The sequence below is a fragment of the Girardinichthys multiradiatus genome, chromosome 6 (assembly GCF_021462225.1).
Source record: "Girardinichthys multiradiatus isolate DD_20200921_A chromosome 6, DD_fGirMul_XY1, whole genome shotgun sequence".
In the NCBI taxonomy this organism is placed as follows: domain Eukaryota; kingdom Metazoa; phylum Chordata; class Actinopteri; order Cyprinodontiformes; family Goodeidae; genus Girardinichthys; species Girardinichthys multiradiatus.
This window is the reverse complement of record NC_061799.1, coordinates 12,045,964-12,070,302: the sequence shown is the minus strand read 5'-3', so window position 1 is coordinate 12,070,302 and position 24,339 is coordinate 12,045,964. Positions and strand designations below refer to the sequence as shown.

The following is a 24,339-nucleotide window of genomic DNA, read 5'->3' as shown; positions in this document are numbered from 1 at the left end:
AAATGATGCACGGTGTTGGTAGCACTGTTGCCTTGCAGCAAGAAGGTCCTTGGTTCGATTCCCAGCCTGGGGTCTTTCTGCATGGAGTTTGCATGTTCTCCCCGTGCATGCGTGGGTTCTCACCGGGTACTCCGGCTTCCTCCCACACTCCAAAGACATGCCTGTTAGGTTAATTGGTCACTCTAAATATCCCTTAGGTGTATGAATGAGTGTGTGCTTGGTTGTTTGTGTGTTGCCCTGCGATGGACTGGCGACCTATCCAGGGTGTACCCTGCCTCTCGCCCATAGACTGCTGGAGTTAGGCACCAGCTCCCCCGCGACCCACTATGGAATAAGCGGTAGAAAATGACTGACTGACTGATGATGATTTTTATTCATTTTGGGGGAAAGAAATTTCCAAACCAGTCTGGTCCAATGTGAAATTGTAATTTTAGACTACAGCTGATAACGTGGCAACCTTAGCAGCAACAACTGCCACTAAGCGTCTGTGAGGCTGGTAATCAGTCTTTTACATCACTATGCAGTTTTCAAAATGTCTTTACTGGGGGGGGGCGGAAATGTTTGCTTCTGTAAAAAAGCATCTTAAGGAAAGGAGGAACCAAGGTATAGCAAAACTTATTTTTTAAATCTAATGGAGGAAAATTTTTTCTCTTATTAATGCTTAGTTGAGATAGTTTTATCCAAACCAATTCACATTGGGTGTTTTGACTTTGTACTACTGTAGCACTTCCTTGACTGTCTTATTGACACACTGTGTGTACAAAGGCGTGTCAACCCAAAGTCCACTTGCTAATGACTTTAATCTGTGGAAAGACATAAGGAGCTTTCCTTCTGGTGTGGTTTTCCTGAAGCACATCAGTGCTGAGCTGCTGGACATTTCGATACAAAATAAAATAAAAAACACAGGGTTTCACACTTTTAAAGTGTTTATTGATGATAAAAAAAAATAAGTCAGATGGGTGCAGGGGCAAAGCATCCGACCCATGTTCGGAGGCCATAGATGGGTTGAGTCCCGGCCCGTTGACCTTTGCTGCATGTCTTCCCCCTCTCTCCACCTTTTTCCTGTCAGCTCACTGTCAGAAAATAAAGGCCAGTAGTGCCGCAATAAAACATAAAAAAGTCAGATGTTACATGAAAACTAAATCATTATTAATGGCATTACATGAATGGTGAAACAAAGCATGGTGATTATATGGAGGCTTGTTTCTTTAAACTGGATAAAAACAATCCTTTGAATAAAAAGTTCTAAAAATAATCTGACCAGAATCGGGGACATGAGTTAGTTTCAAAACCCAAAGCATTGTTTCTACAACTGTGATCCTCATAATACTTTTGTATTCTCATTTTAAACTACTAGAATAAAATGTATAAGTTAACTGCCCTGTAAAAGAAAGCAATATGTACTAAAAACATGTCTGAACAAGGTCCAGGTTTGTTGCAGGAGGTGACACAGGGGAGGTGTGTTTCATTCAGCATCCACAACCATGATGTGCACAAAAAGTCCGGCTGAGGGGAGGAGGTCTCCATTCTTGTTGAGCAGAGGCACATGTCTGTATCCTGTGTGGGTGGGGGAATAAAGCAGGTGTGGTGAGTAATTTCAGAAAGCCAGAAATAAGAAGAGCTGTTTGTGTAGAGTCTGAAATGAGATCTATGTTTCTTCCCTGAAAAAAGGAACAGTTTATTTTTCTGTTCCTTTACAAACAGAAAACAGTCTTCAACTTTGGCACATTACAACCTAAGAGAATCTTATTAGGATTTTATGTGATAGACCCACCCAAGATGCTAAATAATTTGAATAAAAAATATAAATGTTTTTCAGTTTTTGTTTTCATATAAAAATCTGTGACAAGAAAATGTTCTCCCATTTTACTTCTTCACAACCATGCGCTACTTTGTGTTATCTGTCACTCTAAAACACACTGACGTTTGTGACTGTAGATGCAGAAATCAACTAAAACCTACCCATTTGTAAGCTGTTGAATGGGAGGGTGAACTGTCCAACGAACTCATTGTCGGACATTGAGTCGTGGTCCTCTATGAGAAAACGAACTAGTGCCAGCTCGGGCACGTACACATCAAACTGAAGGTTCTCATTCCAAGTTGGGTTAAAACCTTAAAAAAAAAAGGGAGAAATGTGCCATAAGCAGCATGACGCATCACTGACATTATGCATTATTTCTGGTGTTAAGCTCATCACAGGAGGCGTTTCCACATTAAAGTCTGACTTGTGCCTTTTAACCCTAAAGTAACATCCTTCTGTCACACAAGTTATGATTATTATGAATATTTTGAGTGAAATAAATCCCGGACAAAGGTTTGGTGAACAGCTGCTCACTGTAAACTGTGTGGAGAATAAAGAAGTAGAGAGACCAAATGTACCATTATTCCAAACAGGACTGATCTCCTTCTCTGCAACATCAGCCGGTACTCCGTAGATCTGCACTTTAACTAACGGGTCCACGATGGAGGATATCTTCTTCTTGACTTTGGGGAGCTGTTGGCCTGATATGATCTGGTGACAAGTGCAAACACAATAAGGCTGAACCGGTTCTATTGCAAACACAACAGAGTTTGCCACAAGCTGTGTAGTGGAAAGATGTGAAACAAGGTGCTCTGATCACATGATGGGTAAAGCGTGACCTCACCATGATATGCAGCACCTTGTGCTGCAGCCATTCTCCTCGGGTCAGGGTGATTGGGTCGAACTCGGTGGCACCATCCCTCATGTAGGCTGGTTTGAGAATGTAGCCACTCTTGCCATTGACCAGGAATCTACCCTGGTTTACATCCATCTCTGTGCAGACTGTCTGGAAGTTCAAAGCAACTGAAACAGAAGTGAAAGAAAGATAATAAAATAAATGTGACCAACATAAAAGAAGGGCCCATCATTCCTCAGTATTTTATAATGGTGTCTGCAGAAACTGGTTATGTACCAATTTGGCAGCCTGCGTTCCACAGTGGTACTGGGTTGTAGTTTGAAGAGTCCGTCCTTGAACCTGCAGGATAAATGCGGCTCAGTTTCTCCACATTATGGCATATGTAGGCATTTGCTGCAGAAAAAAAAAAGAAAACATTGTGACCAAAAAATCATTTACAGTTTCTTGCTGAAGTACCTCTACCCCTTGAACCCCTTTTAGCCACACAGAAACACAATGATTTGCATATAGGCTAAAACATTAATCTTTGCCTAATCTGACCAAAGCCCCTTCTTCCACATGTTTGCTGTGTCCTCTACATGGGATGAGCAAAGAGGGCTTCCTTTTGCTTTCTTTAAACTTGGACTTACTTCTTGCCTCTCTTTTATACTTCCTGATTCCAGTGCGCACAATTACAGGTCCTTCTCAAAATATTAGCATATTGTGATAAAGTTAATTATTTTCCATAATGTCATGATGAAAATTTAACATTCATATATTTTAGATTCATTGCACACTAACTGACATATTTCAGGTCTTTTATTGTCTTAATACGGATGATTTTGGCATACAGCTCATGAAAACCCAAAATTCCTATCTCACAAAATTAACATATCATTAAAAGGGTCTCTAAACGAGCTATGAACCTAATCATCTGAATCAACGAGTTAACTCTAAACACCTGCAAAAGATTCCTGAGACCTTTAAAACTCCCAGCCTGGTTCATCACTCAAAACCCCAATCATGGGTAAGACTGCCGACCTGACTGCTGTCCAGAAGGCCACTATTGACACCCTCAAGCAAGAGGGTAAGACACAGAAATAAATTTCTGAACGAATAGGCTGTTCCCAGAGTGCTGTATCAAGGCACCTCAGTGGGAAGTCTGTGGGAAGGAAAAAGTGTGGCAGAAAACGCTGCACAACGAGAAGAGGTGACCGGACCCTGAAGAAGATTGTGGAGAAGGGCCGATTCCAGACCTTGGGGGACCTGCGGAAGCAGTGGACTGAGTCTGGAGTAGAAACATCAAGAGCCACCGTGCACAGGCGTGTGCAGGAAATGGGCTACAGGTGCCGCATTCCCCAGGTCAAGCCACTTTTGAACCAGAAACAGCGGCAGAAGCGCCTGACCTGGGCTACAGAGAAGCAGCACTGGACTGTTGCTCAGTGGTCCAAAGTACTTTTTTCGGATGAAAGCAAATTCTGCATGTCATTCGGAAATCAAGGTGCCAGAGTCTGGAGGAAAACTGGGGAGAAGGAAATGCCAAAATGCCAGAAGTCCAGTGTCAAGTACCCACAGTCAGTGATGGTCTGGGGTGCCGTGTCAGCTGCTGGTGTTGGTCCACTGTGTTTTATCAAGGGCAGGGTCAATGCAGCTAGCTATCAGGAGATTTTGGAGCACTTCATGCTTCCATCTGCTGAAAAGCTTTATGGAGATGAAGATTTCATTTTTCAGCACGACCTGGCACCTGCTCACAGTGTCAAAACCACTGGTAAATGGTTTACTGACCATGGTATCACTGTGCTCAATTGGCCTGCCAACTCTCCTGACCTGAACCCCATAGAGAATCTGTGGGATATTGTGAAGAGAACATTGAGAGACTCAAGACCCAACACTCTGGATGAGCTAAAGGCCGCTATCGAAGCATCCTGGGCCTCCACAAGACCTCAGCAGTGCCACAGGCTGATTGCCTCCATGCCACGCCGCATTGAAGCAGTCATTTCTGCCAAAGGATTCCCGACCAAGTATTGAGGGCATAACTGTACATGATTATTTGAAGGTTGACGTTTTTTGTATTAAAAACACTTTTCTTTTATTGGTCGGATGAAATATGCTAATTTTGTGAGATAGTAATTTTGGGTTTTCATGAGCTGTATGCCAAAATCATCCGTATTAAGACAATAAAAGACCTGAAATATTTCAGTTAGTGTGCAATGAATCTAAAATATATGAATGTTAAATTTTCATCATGACATTATGGAAAATAATGAACTTTATCACAATATGCTAATATTTTGAGAAGGACCTGTATAGTTGCCCTGCCAATAGATTCTCCCACCTGAGCTATGGATTTCTGCAGCTCCTCTAGAGTTACCATTGGACTTTTGGCTGTTTCTTTGACTAATGCTGTACTGGCCGGTCTGTCAGTTTAGGTGGATGACCATGTGTTAGTATGTTTGCAATTGTGTCATACAGATGTTCTAAACTTGGATTATTGTTTAATAACCTCACTCTGCTTTAAACCTCTCCCCCGACATGTCTGCTGTTTTCCTTGGTTTTCATGGTGCTGTTTTCTAACAAACCTCTGACGCATTCAAAGAACAGCTGCATACTGAGATTATACTGAGATTAAATTACCCACAGGTAGACTAAGTGGCAACTGGCTGAACTGGATTTTATTTAGGGTTAGTTGAGTAAAGGGGGCTGAACACAAATGCTGGTACCATTTTTCAGATTGAAAGTTGTGTAGACTTTTCCTTTGGTGGTGGCAGCATCATGCTGTGGGCATACTTTTTCTTTAGCAGACAGGAAGATCATTTGAAGTACTAATTTGTGTTGCTCTGTCACATAAAGTACCAATAAAATACATTGCTGGTTGTGTGTCTAATATGACAAAATGTGGAGACAGCATGTTACTCTATAATTTCAACTGACCATCAAACTGTACATGGAGCTGCACAAGAAGCACAAGAAGCTAAATGCTCAACATGTTATTCTTTACCTGACTCCTCAGCCAGATTCATGGCTTTTCCCTCTTTAAATGACGCCATCTCATAAAAGCTCTGATTTTTCCTGGCGTCTTTGAAGCTATGGAAGTGGACGCTCTTACAGTAGATCACCATGTTGGACAGCTCTTTGGCTAGTGTCAGGTTTTTCTTTTAACACAAAGGTAAAAAATTAGACATCTGCCAAAAGGCTGATTTACGAGCCTATCACTGATGTAACCCCCACCTTGCTCTTCTTCTCTTCTTGTTCATCCTCATTATTTGACTCTTCTTCCTCAGTCACATCAGTATTCTCAGCCTCTGCTGCAGCATCAGCAAAGCTGTCCTCCAGTTTGTTTAATCTCTTTCCTTTAATCAGGAACTTCCCTTTCAGCTCCTGAAGAAGTATTATCTTATAACACTGTCCAACTGAAACATTCTCTCATCACAGCTATAAACCTAAAGACGCTGAGCTGGTACCAACCTCAGGCGATGGGAAGTTTGTGGGCATGCCATCACCCAGGGGGGTGGTGACAAGTGCGTTCCCCAGGATGGAGCTCATGTGTTGGGCCATGACTGACTGCTGCTCCACGCTACAATGGTTCTCCAAGGAGAGAATTACTGGGTAATCAGATGCCTTGGAGACAACCAAAAAAAGTGTTACAGGGAGCGATTCAAGGGTATACAAGATGCCACCCAAGGTTACAGCTAAACACACCTTGAAGGCATACTCCTTGATGGCTTTGATCACGTCTTTGAAGAGGATCTTTGAGGTTAGGGTGTAACCATGGTAGATCACCGGCTCGTCGTCTGATCCATCCCAGCAGTCCAGCTCCACACAGCGGCAGCCCTTCAGCAGAGCTCTGGGGGATAAACAGCCATCTTTAGAAACTCTATACATTACCTTGCATGTATTTGTACCCTTTGAACTTTTCCAGATTTTGTTATGTTACAACCATAAACTTCATTCATCAGCTTTAATCAGAGGCAGCCATGGTGTCTCTGGAGCAGCTCCAAAAAACCAAAAAAACAGGCTAACTAATAACAATGCACTCTACAAATGTGGCAAGAAGAAAGCCACTGTTGAAAATAAGTCATAGGAGGTCCTGTTTGCAGTTTGCCATAAGCTGTGTAAAGATGTGAGAGAAGGTGCTCTGGTCACATGTTGGGTAAAGCAAACCTTTCGGCCTGGGTGCAAAATGCTACGCGTGGCAGAAAATCAAACCCTCTTTCGGATCATACTTCGGAAATAAACATTTAATCACAAACCCCTCCATTATGGATAACCTTGTCCCATCACATCATACAAGGTGGGATCACAGGCTGAGAGCTTTCTGATTATGTAGCTGGGGTTGGATTCAAAGGGGCATGACTTGCTGCCTTCACCTACAAGGGATTTTCCTGAGGGCTCAGCTCTGTGGCAAAATCCTTACACATATACTGTCCTAAAGCATTCAATGCTTTAAATACAAGCAAAGTCAGTGTGCATCATCCTCATCTTCATCAGATTTTACTGTTCAACATATTTCATATGATGTCTCCGTTCTGTGTGGACCCACGGACAAACCAGCTGCTGTCATTGCTTTGCTCTGTTTCACACTTGTTTCGCAGTCACCAGGCGGTTGCAGTATGATGCTGTGTGGTTGCCTTGCTTCAGCAGGGACAGGGAAGCAGGTCAGAGTTGAAGGGAAGATGTATGAAGCTAAATACGGGACATTGGAAGATGGAAGAAAGCCTGTTAGAAGCTGCAAAATAATTGAGATTGGGGCAGAGGTTCACCTTCCAGCAGCACAACAACCCTGAACATACAACCAAAGTTACAATGGAACGGTTTCGATCAAAGTATTTTTGCATGTTAGAATGCCCCAGTCAGACCCAAGTCCAACTGGTCAGTGATTTATAGCAACTGGTGTTGACAGATGCCCTCTGTTCAATCTGACTAAGCTAGATTTCTTTTGCTACGGGGAAAGAGAAAAGTGTTTTTATGTGCAAGCTGATTTAGAGACACCGCAAAAAACTTGAAGTTGTAATAATAGAAAAAATGTGTTGTGTGAATTCTTGATTCAGTGGAACTGAATACCCATGCTCACCACACACACTGAAAGATTTTAAAAGCCCGAGGTCCACAAAACTTCGACAAATAAATGATTTTCTTCTGCTTTTGATTTTGAAGTTAATGTGCTGAATTTATTTTTAAATTCTCATGCTTTTCTGCAAAAACACCGCCCCTACCTCATCCCACCAGGACATAGCGATAAGTAGCAGCAAAAGCTGGATAATTATCTGCGGACTGCACTGATTTTTATCAGCAGGTTTCTGCAGCAGCAGGTGAAAGTGTTCAACACAATGAAGACAGAGGCTTGAGTTTGTTACCTGATGTAGGCCTCCGTGTCGCTGGGTCCTTTGAGCTGATCCTCCATCAGGTAGGTGTTGTGTGACGAGGAGATGAAATAATGGTTGAGGGGCTGCTCCATATCCTGGTAGACCTCCTTGTGATCTGGATTGAGAATCATGGCTTCTGGATTATGGAGGAACATGAGGAAGCCATCTATGGACAGCAGCTTTTTCGCCTTGGCTAAAAGGGAACAAAAGCAAGAAAGAATGTTATTATGAGTTCATTTGTGATATCATAACTACATAGATACTGTAAAATAAGCTACTAATACAAACTAGTCTACCAAAAAAAATGTATACTGCTAAAATGAAAATATTCGATATCTATGTGGTACAAGAACCACTAGAAGAACAACTTTGGTGTTAACCATTTACATTTATTGTAGAGCAGAGCTTGTAAGTTACAATCCAAAGCAAAAAAAAATAGTCAGTCAGTCATTTTACCCATGACCCATAGTGGGTCACAGGGAAGCTGGTGCCTATATCCAGCAGTCTATGGGCGAGAGGCGGGGTACAACCTGGACAGATCGCCAGTCCATAGAAACAACCATACACACACTCATTCATACACCTAAGGGCAATTTAGAGTTACCAATTAACCTAACAGGCATGTCTTTGGACTGTGGGAGGAAGCCGGAGTACCCGGTGAGAACCCACGCATACACAGGGAGAACATGCAAACTCCATGCAGAAAGACCCCAGGGTGGGAATTGAACCCAGGACCTTCTTACTGCAAGGCAACAGTGATACCAACTGCACCACCATGCAGCCCACAAAAATAAATAAATAAATATATTTTCTTAAATCAGACACCATTTAAAAGAGACAGAAAACATTTGAAAGACCATGAACAAGACCTAGTTGCTGGATACTTGTGTCTTTTAGTCAGAGGCTGGATCTGGGAGATACATTAAACCTAATGAACCCACTTAGATGTTCCAGTTTCAAGTTGGAAAACCAGTGAAATAACTACCTGCTATTAGCATTATAGGCTAAAAGGAGTAGGTCGCTAAAGGAAACACTAAAGGACAATGTTCACAAACAGAGGTTATACAACACTATGTGTTTGGAGGATTTAATGTGATGCAAATGGTCAGAAGGGCAAATGAACAGTTCACTTCTTCAGCTAGGTTGAGATGGTAAACACGCGGCTGCCATATTAGATTCTGAGGTCGGCGATTGAGGAGAAACCTACAAGTTTCCAACTTGGAACTCTGATTTAATCAGACCTTTCTGTATTTTTCAAATTGAAACCTCAAAATTTTATCTTCTGAGTAAAGACTGAGTGCAAAATTAACCTTTTAACCTAACATGGAGACCTAGTATAGTATTCCTCTCTCTCTTTAAGATAAAAAAACAAACCAAAAGTTTTTTACTATGCAGTAAAACTTGGTACTTGGAAACCTTAGTTTATACTCAGGTCGTATGTGGTTGTTAAAGTGCCAAGGGCTTACAGCTCTAAGGTACTGACCGTGTTCATCTGGCTCATACTTCTCAATGATCTTCTCGGCATCAGCCAGGGTTGTTTTCTCTCTCTGCTCCTTCATCAGGAAGTCCAACAGGTTTCTGGTGCTCATGAAGCCCGTGGTTTTGGCGTACTCCCCGTAGATGACGTCGATCTCCTCTCGATGGGTCAACAGATTGTAAAAATACTCAATCTCCTCTCCAGCGAGGTATCCAGATTTTGATTTGTCACATTTCTGTTTTTGTTTAAACGTAAATTGAAGTTTAAACAAGAACACATCAACACCTAAATATTAAAAGCACTATTATTTTCAAACAGCTGTTACGTAAAAACAAACCATTGCATTCACAACATGAGTGGAAAACCTATGAAAATATTGATATAAAACAAAACTACATGTGTAGGGAACAATTCAGCTTGATCAAGCTTGCCTTTATTAACAATAACCCCAAAATGATCTTGAGATACGGAACCCCAAATTTTCCTTAGATATGTTCTTCGATTGCAAGCTGCAATGCATGAAAACATTTGCTTTAAAAATGGGATTCTTTTACCTTGACCTCGAAAATAGCCAGGATTATTTAAAGTCCTGTCATTTCAAATGAATGTCGACATTTTTTAGAGCTGCAAAACACTTTGTTGGAAAAAACCCACATATCAAAAAGATACATTGAAGGCAGCATGTGTCACTCTAAAATTTCAACTTACTTTAATAATGCTGTTATCATACGGTTATCAAGTGTAAATGAGCTGTGCAAAAGATACTCCTGCTCCCCTTCCCATTTATGAGGCTTGCCATTGGGCTTGTTGCTGAGAAAAGTGTTGGATTGTTTTTTTTTTTTTACTTTGTTCCACAAAACGCTTTATCTGTTTCTTCCATAAAGAGCAGGAAGACCAATATATCTGACCACAAACCACATTTCCAGTTGGCGATGGTCCTTCCTATATCATCCTAAGAGGCAGGCTGTTTTCAAACTGTTCCATAATTCTACTCCCACACACACAATGCCTTGCAAATGTATTCATAACCTCTCCACCTTTTGTCACATTACAACCGCAACTTCCATTTGTTTCAATGGTATTTTATGTCATAGACTAAGACAAAGTAGTGTGTAACTGTGAGAGGAGGAATGTGATACATGGTGGTGAACCTTTGTTTTCAGCCCCATTTACTCTGATATCTCTAAATATCCCAGGGGGAACCTACAAAAACATTGCTCTCCACTTAAACTAACAAGGCAGGGATAGAGAAGCTGTCAACAGGCCTATGGTAACTCTGAAGGAGCTGCAGGGTTCCCTAGCTCAGGTGGGAGAATCTGCTGACAAGGGAACTATTGGTCCTGCACAAATCTGGCCTTTATGGAAGAGCAGTGGGGAAAAAGGCACAGTCCCAAGATGGTAAACGTGTGAAAAAATAAATATATATATATATATATATATAATTTGCAACAATGCATTCTGCAATGCAATAGTTAAAAATAAGCAGTTTAAATAAAGTCATTTTGGCCACGAAAACCACTTTGATACTAGAGTCATATTCATCCATCTGTACCCACAAATGCACACACTATTACATACCAGTACATAGATCAGTACGCACCCTGGGGCTAAGTGCTTTACACACCGTGCATCTTCATGTGGCAGGGGAGAAAGACAGAATCAAACCCACAGCTTTCTAAACGCATGATGACTACTCTTCCACCGATCCACAGTCACCAAAATCTTCTATGATTGGTTCCTATTACCCTGCATTGTTTGGTGATATTTCAGACTGAAGAAATAATCATACTAAAAATCTGTCTTTCCTACTGATTCAACTTTTTTTTTCGGCACTAGTGGCCTTTTATTTTTATTTATTTTTTTGACAATAGGCAGACAGGAAAGAGGAGTAGAGAGAGGGGGAGACATTCGGCAAATGTCGCCAGGTCCGGGACTCGAACCCAGGACGGCCGCTTCGAGGACTGTAGCCTCCGTATGTGGTCGCGCGCTTAACCCCTACACCATCATCACTGCACTCCTATTTCCTACTGATTATATCATGGAATTAGTTTTGAAGTTCAACATCACAATTACAACATCTTAAGGATTTCCTTAAGCATTGGAGGCCATTAATACATCTGCATCACCTTGAAGAGCATCTCTGCGTAGTCATCATCCAACTCAATGTTGATCATCTGCAGGAAGCTTTTCATCTCTGGCTGACACAGTTTATCATCTTTATTCTTGTCTGCTTTCCTCAGGCAGCTGAATATCCAGCTGTGAAGTTTGCATGTAAGGACAATATACTCTGAGTGTTTGCAGATATTGTCTCACTGATTGGCCCTTACCACAAGGCCTTAATTTACAGGCTAGAGAAAGAGAACACGGACAAATTGCTCAATAAACTGCAGGCACCTGTTTGAGTAGGTTTTTTACTGGAAAAGAACTCATATGTTTGTGTAAGGATACTGCTCTGTAGTCTGCTGGCGGTTGAGGTTGTTTAAGCTGGAGATCAGTTTTTCCAGGCTTCTCACCCAGCAATTGGCCTCCTCTTCTGAGCAAGCCATGAGGTCCAGGTTCTTGCGGCGACCTTTAAACAGGATGGAGAAGCAGCGACCTTCCACATGCTCTTCTGTGTTCTTCTTTAAGCCCTTTGACTGACGGCCAAGTCGAACCGCAGAGATGTTGCTGACTGGAACTAAAGACAGTCAAATATTTAATCATATATTATTTTACGATACGTCATCAATTGCTTAATTCCTGCAAATGATCAAATATGTGCTCATGCAGAATAAATGTGAACTTGCTTCTTAATATCGTTCAGCATTCATGAGCAGCTTATTTGGTAAATATGATGCTGTTAGCTGTCACTAAAGTTGTTTTTTGCAACTTTGTCATCAAGGAAACACCAGTGATGATGTCACCCAGCTGCTCTTATCACCATGTGACCAGATGAAAAAAATTTATGGATGTCATTAAATTAGAAATATGGCAGGGGCTACTTCAGCTTGCTCCTCTACAACTACAACTCCCTCTTCAAGCACGCCCACTAAACTGATATCATGAACAACCCAGTTGTTAATGATGATTATACTAAGTACGCAGCACTAGTTTTACAGCTTTGTGTTTCGGAATCCACTCTTCTAAATATCAATTTGAACTAAAACGTTATCAGAGATAGTTCTGGTCATGTCTGCATTGAAAATATAAATCTGTTTGATAATGCTAAGTAGTGAAAGTCAAAAGTAAAGTAGGGGTGTGAATCATGGTGAGACATGTGCTTTCATGAGGGTTGCTGGTCAGACATTCAGGTGACATGCTGCTGGGACTCACAGGTCTGGCTTGACTTGAAGGTTTTCTTGGATTCACACCACATGGTCTTGCAGTCCTCCTGGAGTTTAAGATTACGGGTCTTTTTCCAGGATGGGGACAGGACCTTGAGGAGGTCTCCGCCTTGCAATAGGAACTGGAGGTCCGGATCGCCCTCCATACCTAATGGTAAAAAAATATATATATAAAGTAACTATGAGGAAAATTCAGTGGATGAAAACTGGGCATTGAATGGTTACTAGGATCAAGGTATACCAATGTTTTAAAACTTAAGGATTTAAAAATGCAACACACTGCTGTATCTGCTTCATATGGTTTAAAAATAGAGAAAGTTTTCTCTGGATGTATGTGGCACTGTCCCTCTCTCACTGGTTGCCCTGCACTGCCATCCAGCAGGCTGAAAGAAGGCTGCCACACATTTCCCCTCTCTTCCAACAATTACAGATGTGAATGGAAATATTTTCAGTTGCAACAAAAAAGTTCATGAATAACATAATTGTAGCTGTAACTAATATGTGACAGTATTTTAACAGCATAGAGACTAATTTTTGCCTTCCTGTTTGAAATAATGTCAGAATAATCCTTTATCCGATGAATATGTAAAATTATTATTGTTATGTTTATCCCATTAAAACCGTGGTTTTTATACTGAAAGTTATCCGACTGTGAGAATATGCTGCACCTCAACAAAACACTTGATTCAAACCAACGATCTATCTCTGCCACCTGCTCCTTTCCTGCAGTCATCTCAAAGTAAGAAAACTCTGGTTGGACTACTACTACTATTTCTTTATTTATAAAGCATTTAAAACAACAGTAGCTGTGACAAAGTGCTGTACAGACAAAAATCAAAATAAACATGCAAAATATGAAAAAGACAACAAAAACAGTAAAACACCATAGCAGAGGTTAGAGCAAAAGTCTCAACATGTGTTAAAAGCCAAAGAATAAAAGTGAGTCTTAAGATGAGTTTTAAAAGTAGACAATGAAGGGGCACTTCTAATATGTAACAGCAAAACGTTCCATAATTTGGGAGCAGCAACACTAAAACCTCTGTCTTCTCTAAGCTTTAGTTTAGACCTCGGTACCTCCAGGAGCAGCTGATCAGATGACCTGAGGCAACGAGCGGGAGAATATGGGTGAAGCAGCTCAGAGAGTTAAGATGGGGCAAGACCATGTAAACCTTTAAAAACAAATAAAAGAATCTTAAAATGAACCCTAAAATGCACAGGCAGCCAGTGGAGAGAAGCCAGGTTTGGGGTGATGTGCTCCCTTCTCCTGACTCCCGATAAAGCCGAGCAGCAGCGTTCTGGACCAACTGGAGACGCCTGAGGGAAGACTGGCTAACTCCAAAGTAAAGAGCGTTACAGTAATCGAGCCGAGTTGAAATGAAGGCATGAATTACTGTTTCAAAATCTTGTCTTAAAAGAATTTGCTTGATCTTTGCCAGCTGGCTAAGATGATAGAAACAGGACTTGTCCACTGCTCCAACTTGGTGATCTAACTTAAGATCACTGTCTATTATAAAACCCAAATTGTAAATTGTGCGCTTCAAATAAGAAGTCAAGGGGCCCAGATCAATAAGAGATGTTTCACAGGGACTGCTGGGACAAAACACCATCACTTCTGTTTTCTTGTCATTAAAGTTTAGGAAATTTAAAGCCATCCAGGCTTTAATGTCTTCAAGACATAGAAGAAGGGGCTTGATCGATAAGGCTCCTTTTTTTAATGGCATGTATATTTGACTGTCGTCAGCATAACAATGAAAGGAGATCCCATGCTTTCTGAATATTGAACCCAAAGGAAGCAAATAAAGAGAAAAAAGCAGGGGACTGAGGATTGAGTCCTGTGGAACCCCATAACGTAGAGGATAACCTTGCAGTTCACGTCCAAGCAGGAACATAGTTGCTCTGTATCCACATCAAAGGGGACACTGAGCTGTTCAAAAGCAGCAGAAAACTGTAAAAGGGTTAAAAACTCAATGGTGACTAGCAGAAGAGCTATTTCCCCTGCCAAAAATTGATCATGGCTTAATCCATGACCCACGGAATAGGATTTCTGCATAAAAATTATTTATTTCAATGAGATGGATCATATTTAATAGATCTTGCATTTCATTCTGCTAATACGCAGACTAGCTTGATAATTGCTTATTGCTTTTCTTAAAGCTTAAAATACACTAAGTTGAAAGAAATACATTTAGGTTTATTGTGAAATTGCATCAAATGTCATTATAATAATCAGGTTTTGTATTAAAAATCACTGGATCTGAAATTCATTTCCTCCTTATGAATATTTTTACTTTTAATAAATGTGCTATTTTAGTATTACTTTGCTTTGTTTTACTGTGAAATACTGATAAGCATTGCTTGCTTCTTGTTAGTCAAATCACTTACCTGCTAATTACAAGTCCTTTTTTTAAGTGCGATAGTAGAGGCTTGCATTCGAGTTTTATGACTGGTTTGTGACATGGATCCAACATTGTATCAGCAGATTTTCAATTACAAGATCAATGGAACCATCTGGCTTTTCATCAACCCAGCAGTCAAATTTTCATAGAAAGGCAAAGAGCTTCGTTGTTCGAGGGGGTTAATAGTTACACTCAATGCTGCATTTTACTACTGTAATTATTTGTTGTTGTGACATTAAGGTATTGTTTTACTAAAATTTGGAATGGAATTATAAATAGCAAGAATGAGGATTAGTGTGGGTTGTGACTACCTGTCATTTAGAAAATAAAGTGATGTGCTTATGTTTGTTATCAGACTAAACATTTGTCATTAAGTTTTCATCAGAAGCTATGGTTAAAAAAGCTATTTTAGAATGTATTTATGTTCATTTTCATGTCCTATAACCACATGCAACAGATTAATGATATACGAATGAGATAGCCTTCAATGTCCAATTTTGGTGACTTGTGGTAACTTACAGTCCAAAATGAAAATCCCATATGGAACATTCCTGATAGGGAATGTTATTTTCGATGTCATAGCACCTAAGTTGACTTCATAACTCAAAATTTTGTTTTTATCTGATTTGGGATCAACAAAAGGTAGTAATATACTTTCTGATCACACCAAATTAAACATTGATTGATAACTAATGATGTTGTTCATGTTTCTACAAAACGTTCGTTTTCGGTTTAGTTTTGTTTTAAATAAATAGTCATTTCAACCTCTGCATGAAATATGGTGCTTATTGTGTTCTGCATAGTAATTTTGAACACTATACATTTCATCAATACCTCACATTCACTGATAATGAAAGACATAATTAATTTCTCTCATCTACCTCAGATGGCAAGTTATTCTATTGTCGACATGGAGGCACACCTCATTCGCTCCAGGTAAAGGTTTTGTGTGGACAAAAAGAGGCTAATGAGGCTTTTCTGGACTGCCATGCCTGCAGCCAAGGTTCTCATTGCGGACAGAAAAAAGCCAGAGAGGCAATCTCTCAAAGGTTTTACTGGCCGGGAATGTCAGAAGACATTAATTTGTGGGTCAGTATGCAGTTTTAGATTTTGCTTATTCCTAAAAATAGAGCAAATGTTAGTTCTTTCGTTATGCAAAGATAACAGCTAATGTCACCATGATATCACTTAATTAAAATTATAAGTTAACGTCAATTCAGAGCCTTTGAAATTTAATTTTTACTAAAAGTAATGTTCTGCATATTTATCTTGTCAGGCTAGTCAGTGTGTGGCATGCCAGGCCAGTAAAGTAATCATAAAACAGGAGGTGGAGTACACACCAAAAAGGTAGCCTTGCACTTGAAGCTGTGAATAATATGTAATTTTTCTATTTTAGAGGAAATAGTAAAGAAAAATATAAATGGATGGATATATATTTTTTTTGATTTACAAATTGTTACTACTTTTCTAAAGGTGACCCAGCCCTTTGAGCTACTTGGCATGGATTTGATTGGAAAATTAAAAACGACTGCAAGTGGCAATCAGTATATATGTGCCATGATAGACTACTTGACAAAGTGGCAACAAGCCTCTGCTTTAAAGACAAAGAGTGCAGAGGTGGTGACCCAATGTCTTCTCAAGTTTGTCTATCAGTTTGAACCACCAAAGCGAGTTCTTACTGATCAAGGGAAGGAGTTTGTCAATGAAGTACGAGTAAGAAATTATGTTGGTTTAGATGTCAAACATAAATATAACAGGATAATGTGTTCAATATTTATAAGTAACTATAGATTTAAGCCCACAGAGCTTTCGAAGAAATTTCCACCTCAAAATAAATCCACCATGGTGTAAAAGCAAACTTTGTTACTTCAGTAAATGCATTGCATAAAATGAGCATTTCACAGTGTGAGCAACATTCTCCACTGATAAATCTCTACACTCGACTGCGGCTCAAGTGGTTGGAACATGTCCTTTCGAACCCCCGCTCTGTCTGTCACAGTCGTTGTGTCCTTGAGCAAGACACTTCACCTGGCTTGTCTGCTGATGGAGGACTGGTGGCCTAGTGGTTAGAGAGCAGGGCATTTGTGTCCCAAAGACAGCCACAAGTTCCCTGGTTTGTATCCCACTGACTGCCACTCTGGGTTCCAGAGCAAGACCCTGGCAGCCCACTGCTCCCTAAGGGATGGGCTATATGCAGAGGACAATTTCATTGAAATGCACAATTGCAATGACAAATAAAGATTATTGTATTCTATATGCTCACACATATATTTTGTTCTTAAAGTAAATATAAAAATTTTGTATCCTGGCCTGATCCCATTGCTGGGATCATATAGCAACAGGATTTTCTGAAGACTGGATTAATAACAACGGACAAATTAATGGGCCTTTAATGCAGTTATTGAAAAGATTCAAGTACACCACATAATACTTGTATATGTTAAAAAAAAAACAGACACATATACTGTGGTTTAATTGTAAGAAGTTTTTTTTATTTTTAAAGTTTTAACGCGTCTTTGAAGCATTTTTTAAATCTCATATTATTTTACTTTTATTTTACAGTTTGCTAAGTGCATTCTAAGTGGCTCTCCAGTGGCTTTTGACAACTCTGGCCCGAGTGTAAATGCAATCAGAGAGCAGATTGCCATTTTCCTCTTTGAAAAAACAGGTAGCTTCATAAAAATCAAAACTATGAATTAACACGTGGAATTATATACTGAACTAAAAAGTGTGAAACAACTGAAAATATGTCTTATATTCTAGGTTCTTCAAAGTAGCCACCTTTTGCTTTGATTACTGCTCCGCACACTCTTGGCATTCTGTTGATGAGCTTCAAGAGGTAGTCACCTGAAATGGTTTTCACTTCACAGATGTGCCCTGTCAGGTTTAATAAGTGGGATTTCAAGCCTTATAAATGGGGTTGGGACTATCAGTTGTGTTGTGCAGGAGGTGGGCACAGTACACAGCTGATAGTCCTACTGAATAGACAGTTAGAATTTGTATTATGGCAAGAAAAAAGCAGCTCAGTAAAGAAAAACGAGTGGCCATCATTACTTTAAGAAATGAAGATCGGTCACTTTGAAAGTGTCCCCAAGTGCAGTCGCAAAAACCATCAAGCGCTACAAAGAAACTGGCTCACATGACGACCGCCCCAGGAAAGGAAGACCAAGAGTCACCTCTGCTGCGGACGATAAGTTCATCCGAGTCACCAGCCTCAGAAATCGCTGGTTAACAGCAGCTCAGATTAGAGAACAGGTCAATGCCACACTGTCATGGAGTGACATTTTTGGACTTTATGGTTTCTTTTGCTAGTCCTTAGATCTTAGGTTGTTGTGCTACCTCCAGTTCTCGGTTTTCTTTAGTTCATGTTTATTCTTGATTCTGTTTTATCTCGGTCTGTAGTTTTCGTTTAGGTCTGTTTCACTGTTTTATTAATCAGTCCCTTTCCTCATGTCTTAGTCTTATTAGGTTCACCTGCTCCCTCTGTCTCCCTGCGTCCATGTCACACCTGTTCCCTGTTTCTTTGATTACCTGCCTTTTGTTCACCTCTCTGTGCTCTGTGTATATTAGTTGTTCTGTTTGCTTAGTTCCTCGCTGGTTCGTTCTGTTACTACTCCGTTCCCTACCATGTCTATGCTTTGTCTATGCTTCGTTTGGAGACTATGCTACGTTTTTGCTACGTTTTTGCCTTAAGTGACCTGCAGAGTTCATGTAAGTTTTGGACTGTACTTATGATTCATCCCTACAGTGTTTTTGTTCCGTTTTGGATATTTTTTGAATAAACAAGGAAGTACTAAGATGCGGCTACCGAGCTCTTGTCTGCGCTTTGGTCCGACCCACAGTCCTCCCCCGACACACACAGAGTTTTAGCAGCAGACACATCTCTAGAACAACTGTTAAGAGGAGAATGTGTGAATCAGGCCTTCATGGTAAAATAGCTGCTAGGAAACCACTGCTGAGGACAGGCAACAAGCAGAAGAGACTTGTTTGGGCTAAAAAACACAAGGAATGGACATTAGACCATTGGAAATCTGTGCTTTGGTCTGATGAGTCCAAGTTTGAGATCTTTGGTTCCAACCACCGTGTATTTGTGCGGCGCAGAAGAGGTGAACGGATGGACTCTACATGCCTGGTTCCCACCATGAAGCATGGAGGAGGAGGTGTGATGGTGTGGGGGTGCTTTGCTGGTGACACTGTTGGGGATTTATTCAAAATTGAAGGCATACTGAACCAGCATGGCTACTACAGCATCTTGCAGCAGCATGCTATTCCATCCGGTTTGCGTTTAGTTGGACCATCATTTATTTTTCAACAGGACAATGACCCCAAACACACCTCCAGGCTGTGTAAGGGCTATTTGACCAAGTAGAAGAGTGATGGGGTGCTGCGCCAGATGACCAGCCTCCACAGTCACCGGACCTGAACCCAATCGAGATGGTTTGGGGTGAAGGCAAAAGGGCCAACAAGAGCTAAGCATCTCCGGGAACTCCTTCAAGACTGTTGGAAAACAATTTCAGGTGACTACCTCTTGATGCTCATCAACAGAATGCCAAGAGTGTGTGGAGCAGTAATCAAAGCAAAAGGTGGCTACTTTGAAGAACCTAGAATATAAGACATATTTTCAGTTGTTTCACACTTTTTTGTTCAGTATATAATTCCACATGTGTTAATTCATAGTTTTGATGCCTTCAGTGTGAAGCTACAATATTCATAGTCATGAAAATAAAGAAAACTCTTTGAATGAGAAGGTGTGTCCAAATGTTTGGTCTGTACTGTACATTTAAAACCAGACAAACTCATTTGGTAAGTAGAAAGACAAGCTGTAAGCACAAATTTCAAAGGCAAATTTATAGGAGTGTCAATGTTTATTTCATCACATGGGTTGGGTCATTTTTTTCCAATGCAGGTTGGGTGTTACTTGTGTCCAAGATGGTACCACCAGAACTGCGTGAAGAACCCATTTAAAGGCAAAAAAAAAAAAACATATGTCTGTGAGGCATGTAGATAAATATATATGTTGTTCTAAATGTTACTGAAGTAGTTCATTGTACATAGTTTTCGCTTTTGACTGTTGACCGTAGTATGTATGTTTGTGTTTCTTTAAAAAACGAATAAATCTGAGATTGATTAATGTTAGTTTGTGATTATTGCTCCATCTTTTACCAAAAACAGCGACACACCTTCTGTGATTGTTAAGTATAGTTTATGATTTTGATGTAATGACACATGACCAGTTTTCGGACATGTGACCAACGACCTTTGGCAAGATCTCTAAAATGCAATCCGTTTGAATCAAACAGAGTAATTTTGGGCAGAAAGGGAATTTAGCTGGGCAGAAAATAAGCCAGGATCAAATTTTGGCAGAGCAAAACAGACTTTGGGACAATTTTTCCCTGTGGGAAATGTTGTCTTCAGTAAGATCAGTAAAATATAATCTCTCATAGCTGTACAGAGTCATTTTATGCAGAAATCCTATTCCATGGGTCATGGAATAAGCCATGATCAATTTGTGGCAGGTTAAATACCCCCAAATTGTACTTTTGGGGATCTTTTTCAGTTTGGGAGGGTCTGTGCTTAGCAAGATCTATTAAATATGACCCATCTCAATGAAATAAATAAATTTTATGCAGAAATTGCATTTCATGGGTTATGGATTAAGCCATTATCAATTTCTGGCAGGTAAAATACCCCCATATTGTACATTTAGGGACTTTTTCACTGTGTAATTGATTGTTTTTAGCAAGATCAGTAATTTATAATCCCTATGAATGAAACAAAGTAATTTTAGACAAAAATAGTGTTTCATGGATAAGAAAATATGCTATGATCAATTTTTGGCAAGGGAAGTAGTCCTATTTTGTCCATTTTGTGCATTTTATATAGTTTGGGTGGTGCTGTGTTCAGTGAGATCAGTAAAATATAATCCCTCAGAGTGAAACAGAGTCATTTTAAGCAAAAATTACATTTCATAGGTCATAGAATAAGCCTTGATCACTTTTTGGCAAGTGAAATATTCCCATAGTGGCCACCCTGGTCTTTTTTCTAGCGTAGGGTGGATTGTGTTCAGTAATACCAGTAAAATATAATCCCTTTGAATGAAATCAAGTTATTTTAGGCAGAAATTACATTTCATAGGTCAGAAAATAGGTCATGATAAATTTTTGGCATGTGAAATACCCAGATATTGTCCATGCTGGGCTTTTCTTGAGTGTGGAATGGATTGTGTTCAGCAAAATCAATTAAATATTATCCCTCTGAATGGAATAAAGTTATTTTAGGCAGAAATAACATTTCATGGGTCAGAAAACAAGCCATGATCACTTTCTGGCAAACAAAATAGTGCAATATTTTTCATGTTGTGCATTTTATTTAGTATGTAATGGGCAGTGTGTAGTAGGATCGGGAAAATATAATTTCTCAGACTAAGGCAGAGCACGTTTAGGCTGAAATTACAATTCAATGGTCAGACAAAAAGGCCATAATGTTTGGCAGAAGAAAAACACCTAGATTTCTGGCTATTTTAGCAATTTTATAAGTGCACAGCGAGCATTCAGAGAGGTCTGTGAAATTCACCTCATCAGTAAAACAGAGTCATTTAAGGCAGAAATTACATTTCATTGGTCAGGACATATTGGCCATAATAATGTTTTTGCAGAGAAAACCATTTATCTTTGGCCAGTTGGGACTTCATGCCTTCAGTGAGATCTCTAAAATATAGTTCCTCTGAGTGAAGTACAGTTTATAATTTTGAGATTCTGCTACTTTCATTGGGCACTACCTGTTCTAATTTTTTTTTCTAAATAAATGAATAATAACCCCCTTAAAAACAATATAAGTCAACAAACATTTTATTTTTATTTTATTTTGTCATTAATTGAGTTACATCCATCACAGTACAGTTGCGTGACAGAATGCCTCTAAATCTAAGCAAGGTTAGTGCAGATAAATGATCAAAAGTTTATTTTTACTGCTATAGTTTAAAATGTAAATTTGCATATATTTATGACAAACGACGAAAGCGTGAAACCGACACTTTCACAGTGAGAACGTCGCAAGTTTTATAAGGAGAAAAGGATAAACGAGACACAGCTTTGCTGTAACATTGACCATACAAATATAACTGTTTTATTACACTCGCCGGGCAGAGCCGGTGGCCAGAAAAAGCCAGTTGGAACTCTTAATAAATGTGGGGGCAAAGTTTTATGCCCACCATAGTCAACCACACCTAGACTTTTAACTTAAATTGAATATCCAGGAGAGATTGGCGATCATACACTAGCAGAGACTTAATGCACACTACAAAACATGAAAACAAAAGAAACAAACGAAACGGTGAAAGACCGACGGCTCGCCAAACACTGGCGCAGCCTTGCCAAGAGGAAGTCTACTTGGACGCTGAGAACAACCCTACACATTAACCTACACATACCACAGTGTAGTATAACTTCGGATAACCCTCTGCCTTAACGCTCAGATCATCTGGTCGATGTGCAACATACCTAGGAGTTTTGTATTTGTTTGTATCACCCTCTGGCTGGAAGCATGGTGGAGTAATTCCTCAGATTTGCTACGTTTAGGCTGTCTCCGCACGCACGACATGTTGCTGCTGCAGGCTGATGAGAGGCTTCAGGAGTGTGTGGACGAGACGCAGCGGGAGGGAGAGACCAGTGTGTGTGTGTGTGTGTGTGTGTGTGTGTGTGTGTGTGTGTGTGTGTGTGTATGTGTAGAAGGGCGTGTGCCACCTAACCTCACTGTGCTTCAGCTCTCTCAGGACTTCCCTTACAGACAGTCAGCTGACAACAGGTGTTAGACTACATTCTGTGACCACCGTATGTTGTGACCATAGGAGGCGCTGTTGCGTTTTTAAACTGTATCTTGACCTCATAGAAGAGTATTTACGCCCATTGCGTAAGCTTGGCCAAAGAGAGTGGGGCTAACAAACGCAAAGAAAAATCCGAGCAATCCTTGTCGTTTTTTGAAAAGGTGACTTGCATAGAAAATTCTAAACTCAATTATCACACGATAAGAGAGCAACAGGACTCTCTTATTATTATTATTGCTATTATTAAAACGTATTCTAGTAGTTGTTTTGTGTTGACACTTGTGTTTGGTTTTGTTTACAATGACATTAAACAGGGACGTGCACAGATAGACGCTAGGTGGTGCTAGAGCATCTGCCCTTTTATCCTATGGACAAAAAGGTGCCCTCCTGAAATCTTTTTTTTTTTTTTTTTTTTTTTTACAGTGTATAGTGTGGGGCCCTAGGTAAAATTTCTGAATTAAAGTAAATTTGGCAGTGTAACCTGCTTTGCAGCAACATAGGGTTATTTGGTGCAGAAGACATTTTGTGATAAAATACAGAATGATATAGTCAAGACAAACACGTTGTGCTCAGTGTGTAAAAAGACAAAAAATGATGCATAACGTAAGTTTCAAATTTGACTCAGGAAGTTCAGGTTGTGAATCAGTAATCTATCTTTAAATCAGTCTATAATAATTTTGTTGCCTTATTAATCTTAAGAATTTTGTCAAATGCATTCTTGTTTTGACTTTTTTTTCCTGGGTGGTCATTTCCCTTCAACCCACAGGACAGTTTGTTTTGTGGGTTCTTAGTAATACATATAAATTATATTCATGCTGTGCCTGTAATAAATCTCACACTACAAAGGCAACCGACAGCTCCATGTGCCGCACAAGGTGCCCTTTTTTTCCACTTGAGCACCTGCCCCCCAAAATGTCTGTGCACGCCACTGTTGGTAGGTACCTGACCCCGCAACATTAATGCTAATTGCTATGGCAGCTACCTAACAGTTTTCTTAGCACACTTATTTTGCTCATAATTTTCGCCTTGACGTTGTCACTTCATGATGTCCACAGATTATTTTCTTTATTATGTGAAAGGAAAGGGAACACATAAAGAAACACAGTGCAAAGTTATTTCAAGTGTGGCCAAGGCAGACGCTGTTTTTCAGAGTTTGGACTGCAGTGCTGTTGGCGCACACCTCGGTCAAATCAAGACAAGGGATGCATTTGCAAAGATACTACTGGAAGACATTGAAAAATGGACAAGTTAATATTATACATTTTGTTGATACATAGAATAGCGTTTCAGGTTGACTGAAGAGTGATTTAAGGCAGACATGA

At 40.0% G+C, this 24,339-nt stretch overlaps 1 protein-coding gene across 1 annotated transcript; it reads right to left on the bottom strand.

Annotated features, from left to right (window-relative positions):
* Positions 1-908: 908 nt before the first annotated feature.
* plcd1b (phospholipase C, delta 1b) lies at positions 909-22,890 on the bottom strand. Its single transcript, XM_047367354.1, has 15 exons — positions 22,695-22,890; positions 12,789-12,947; positions 11,925-12,153; positions 11,603-11,732; positions 9,483-9,711; positions 7,991-8,192; positions 6,336-6,480; positions 6,102-6,254; positions 5,865-6,014; positions 5,635-5,788; positions 2,934-3,050; positions 2,646-2,824; positions 2,380-2,512; positions 1,963-2,112; positions 909-1,557 (listed from the first exon to the last, which is right to left on the bottom strand). Exons 1-15 carry the CDS (start codon positions 22,792-22,794, stop codon positions 1,466-1,468), a joined length of 2,322 nt encoding a protein of 773 aa, XP_047223310.1. The 5' UTR covers positions 22,795-22,890; the 3' UTR covers positions 909-1,465.
* Positions 22,891-24,339: the final 1,449 nt, after the last annotated feature.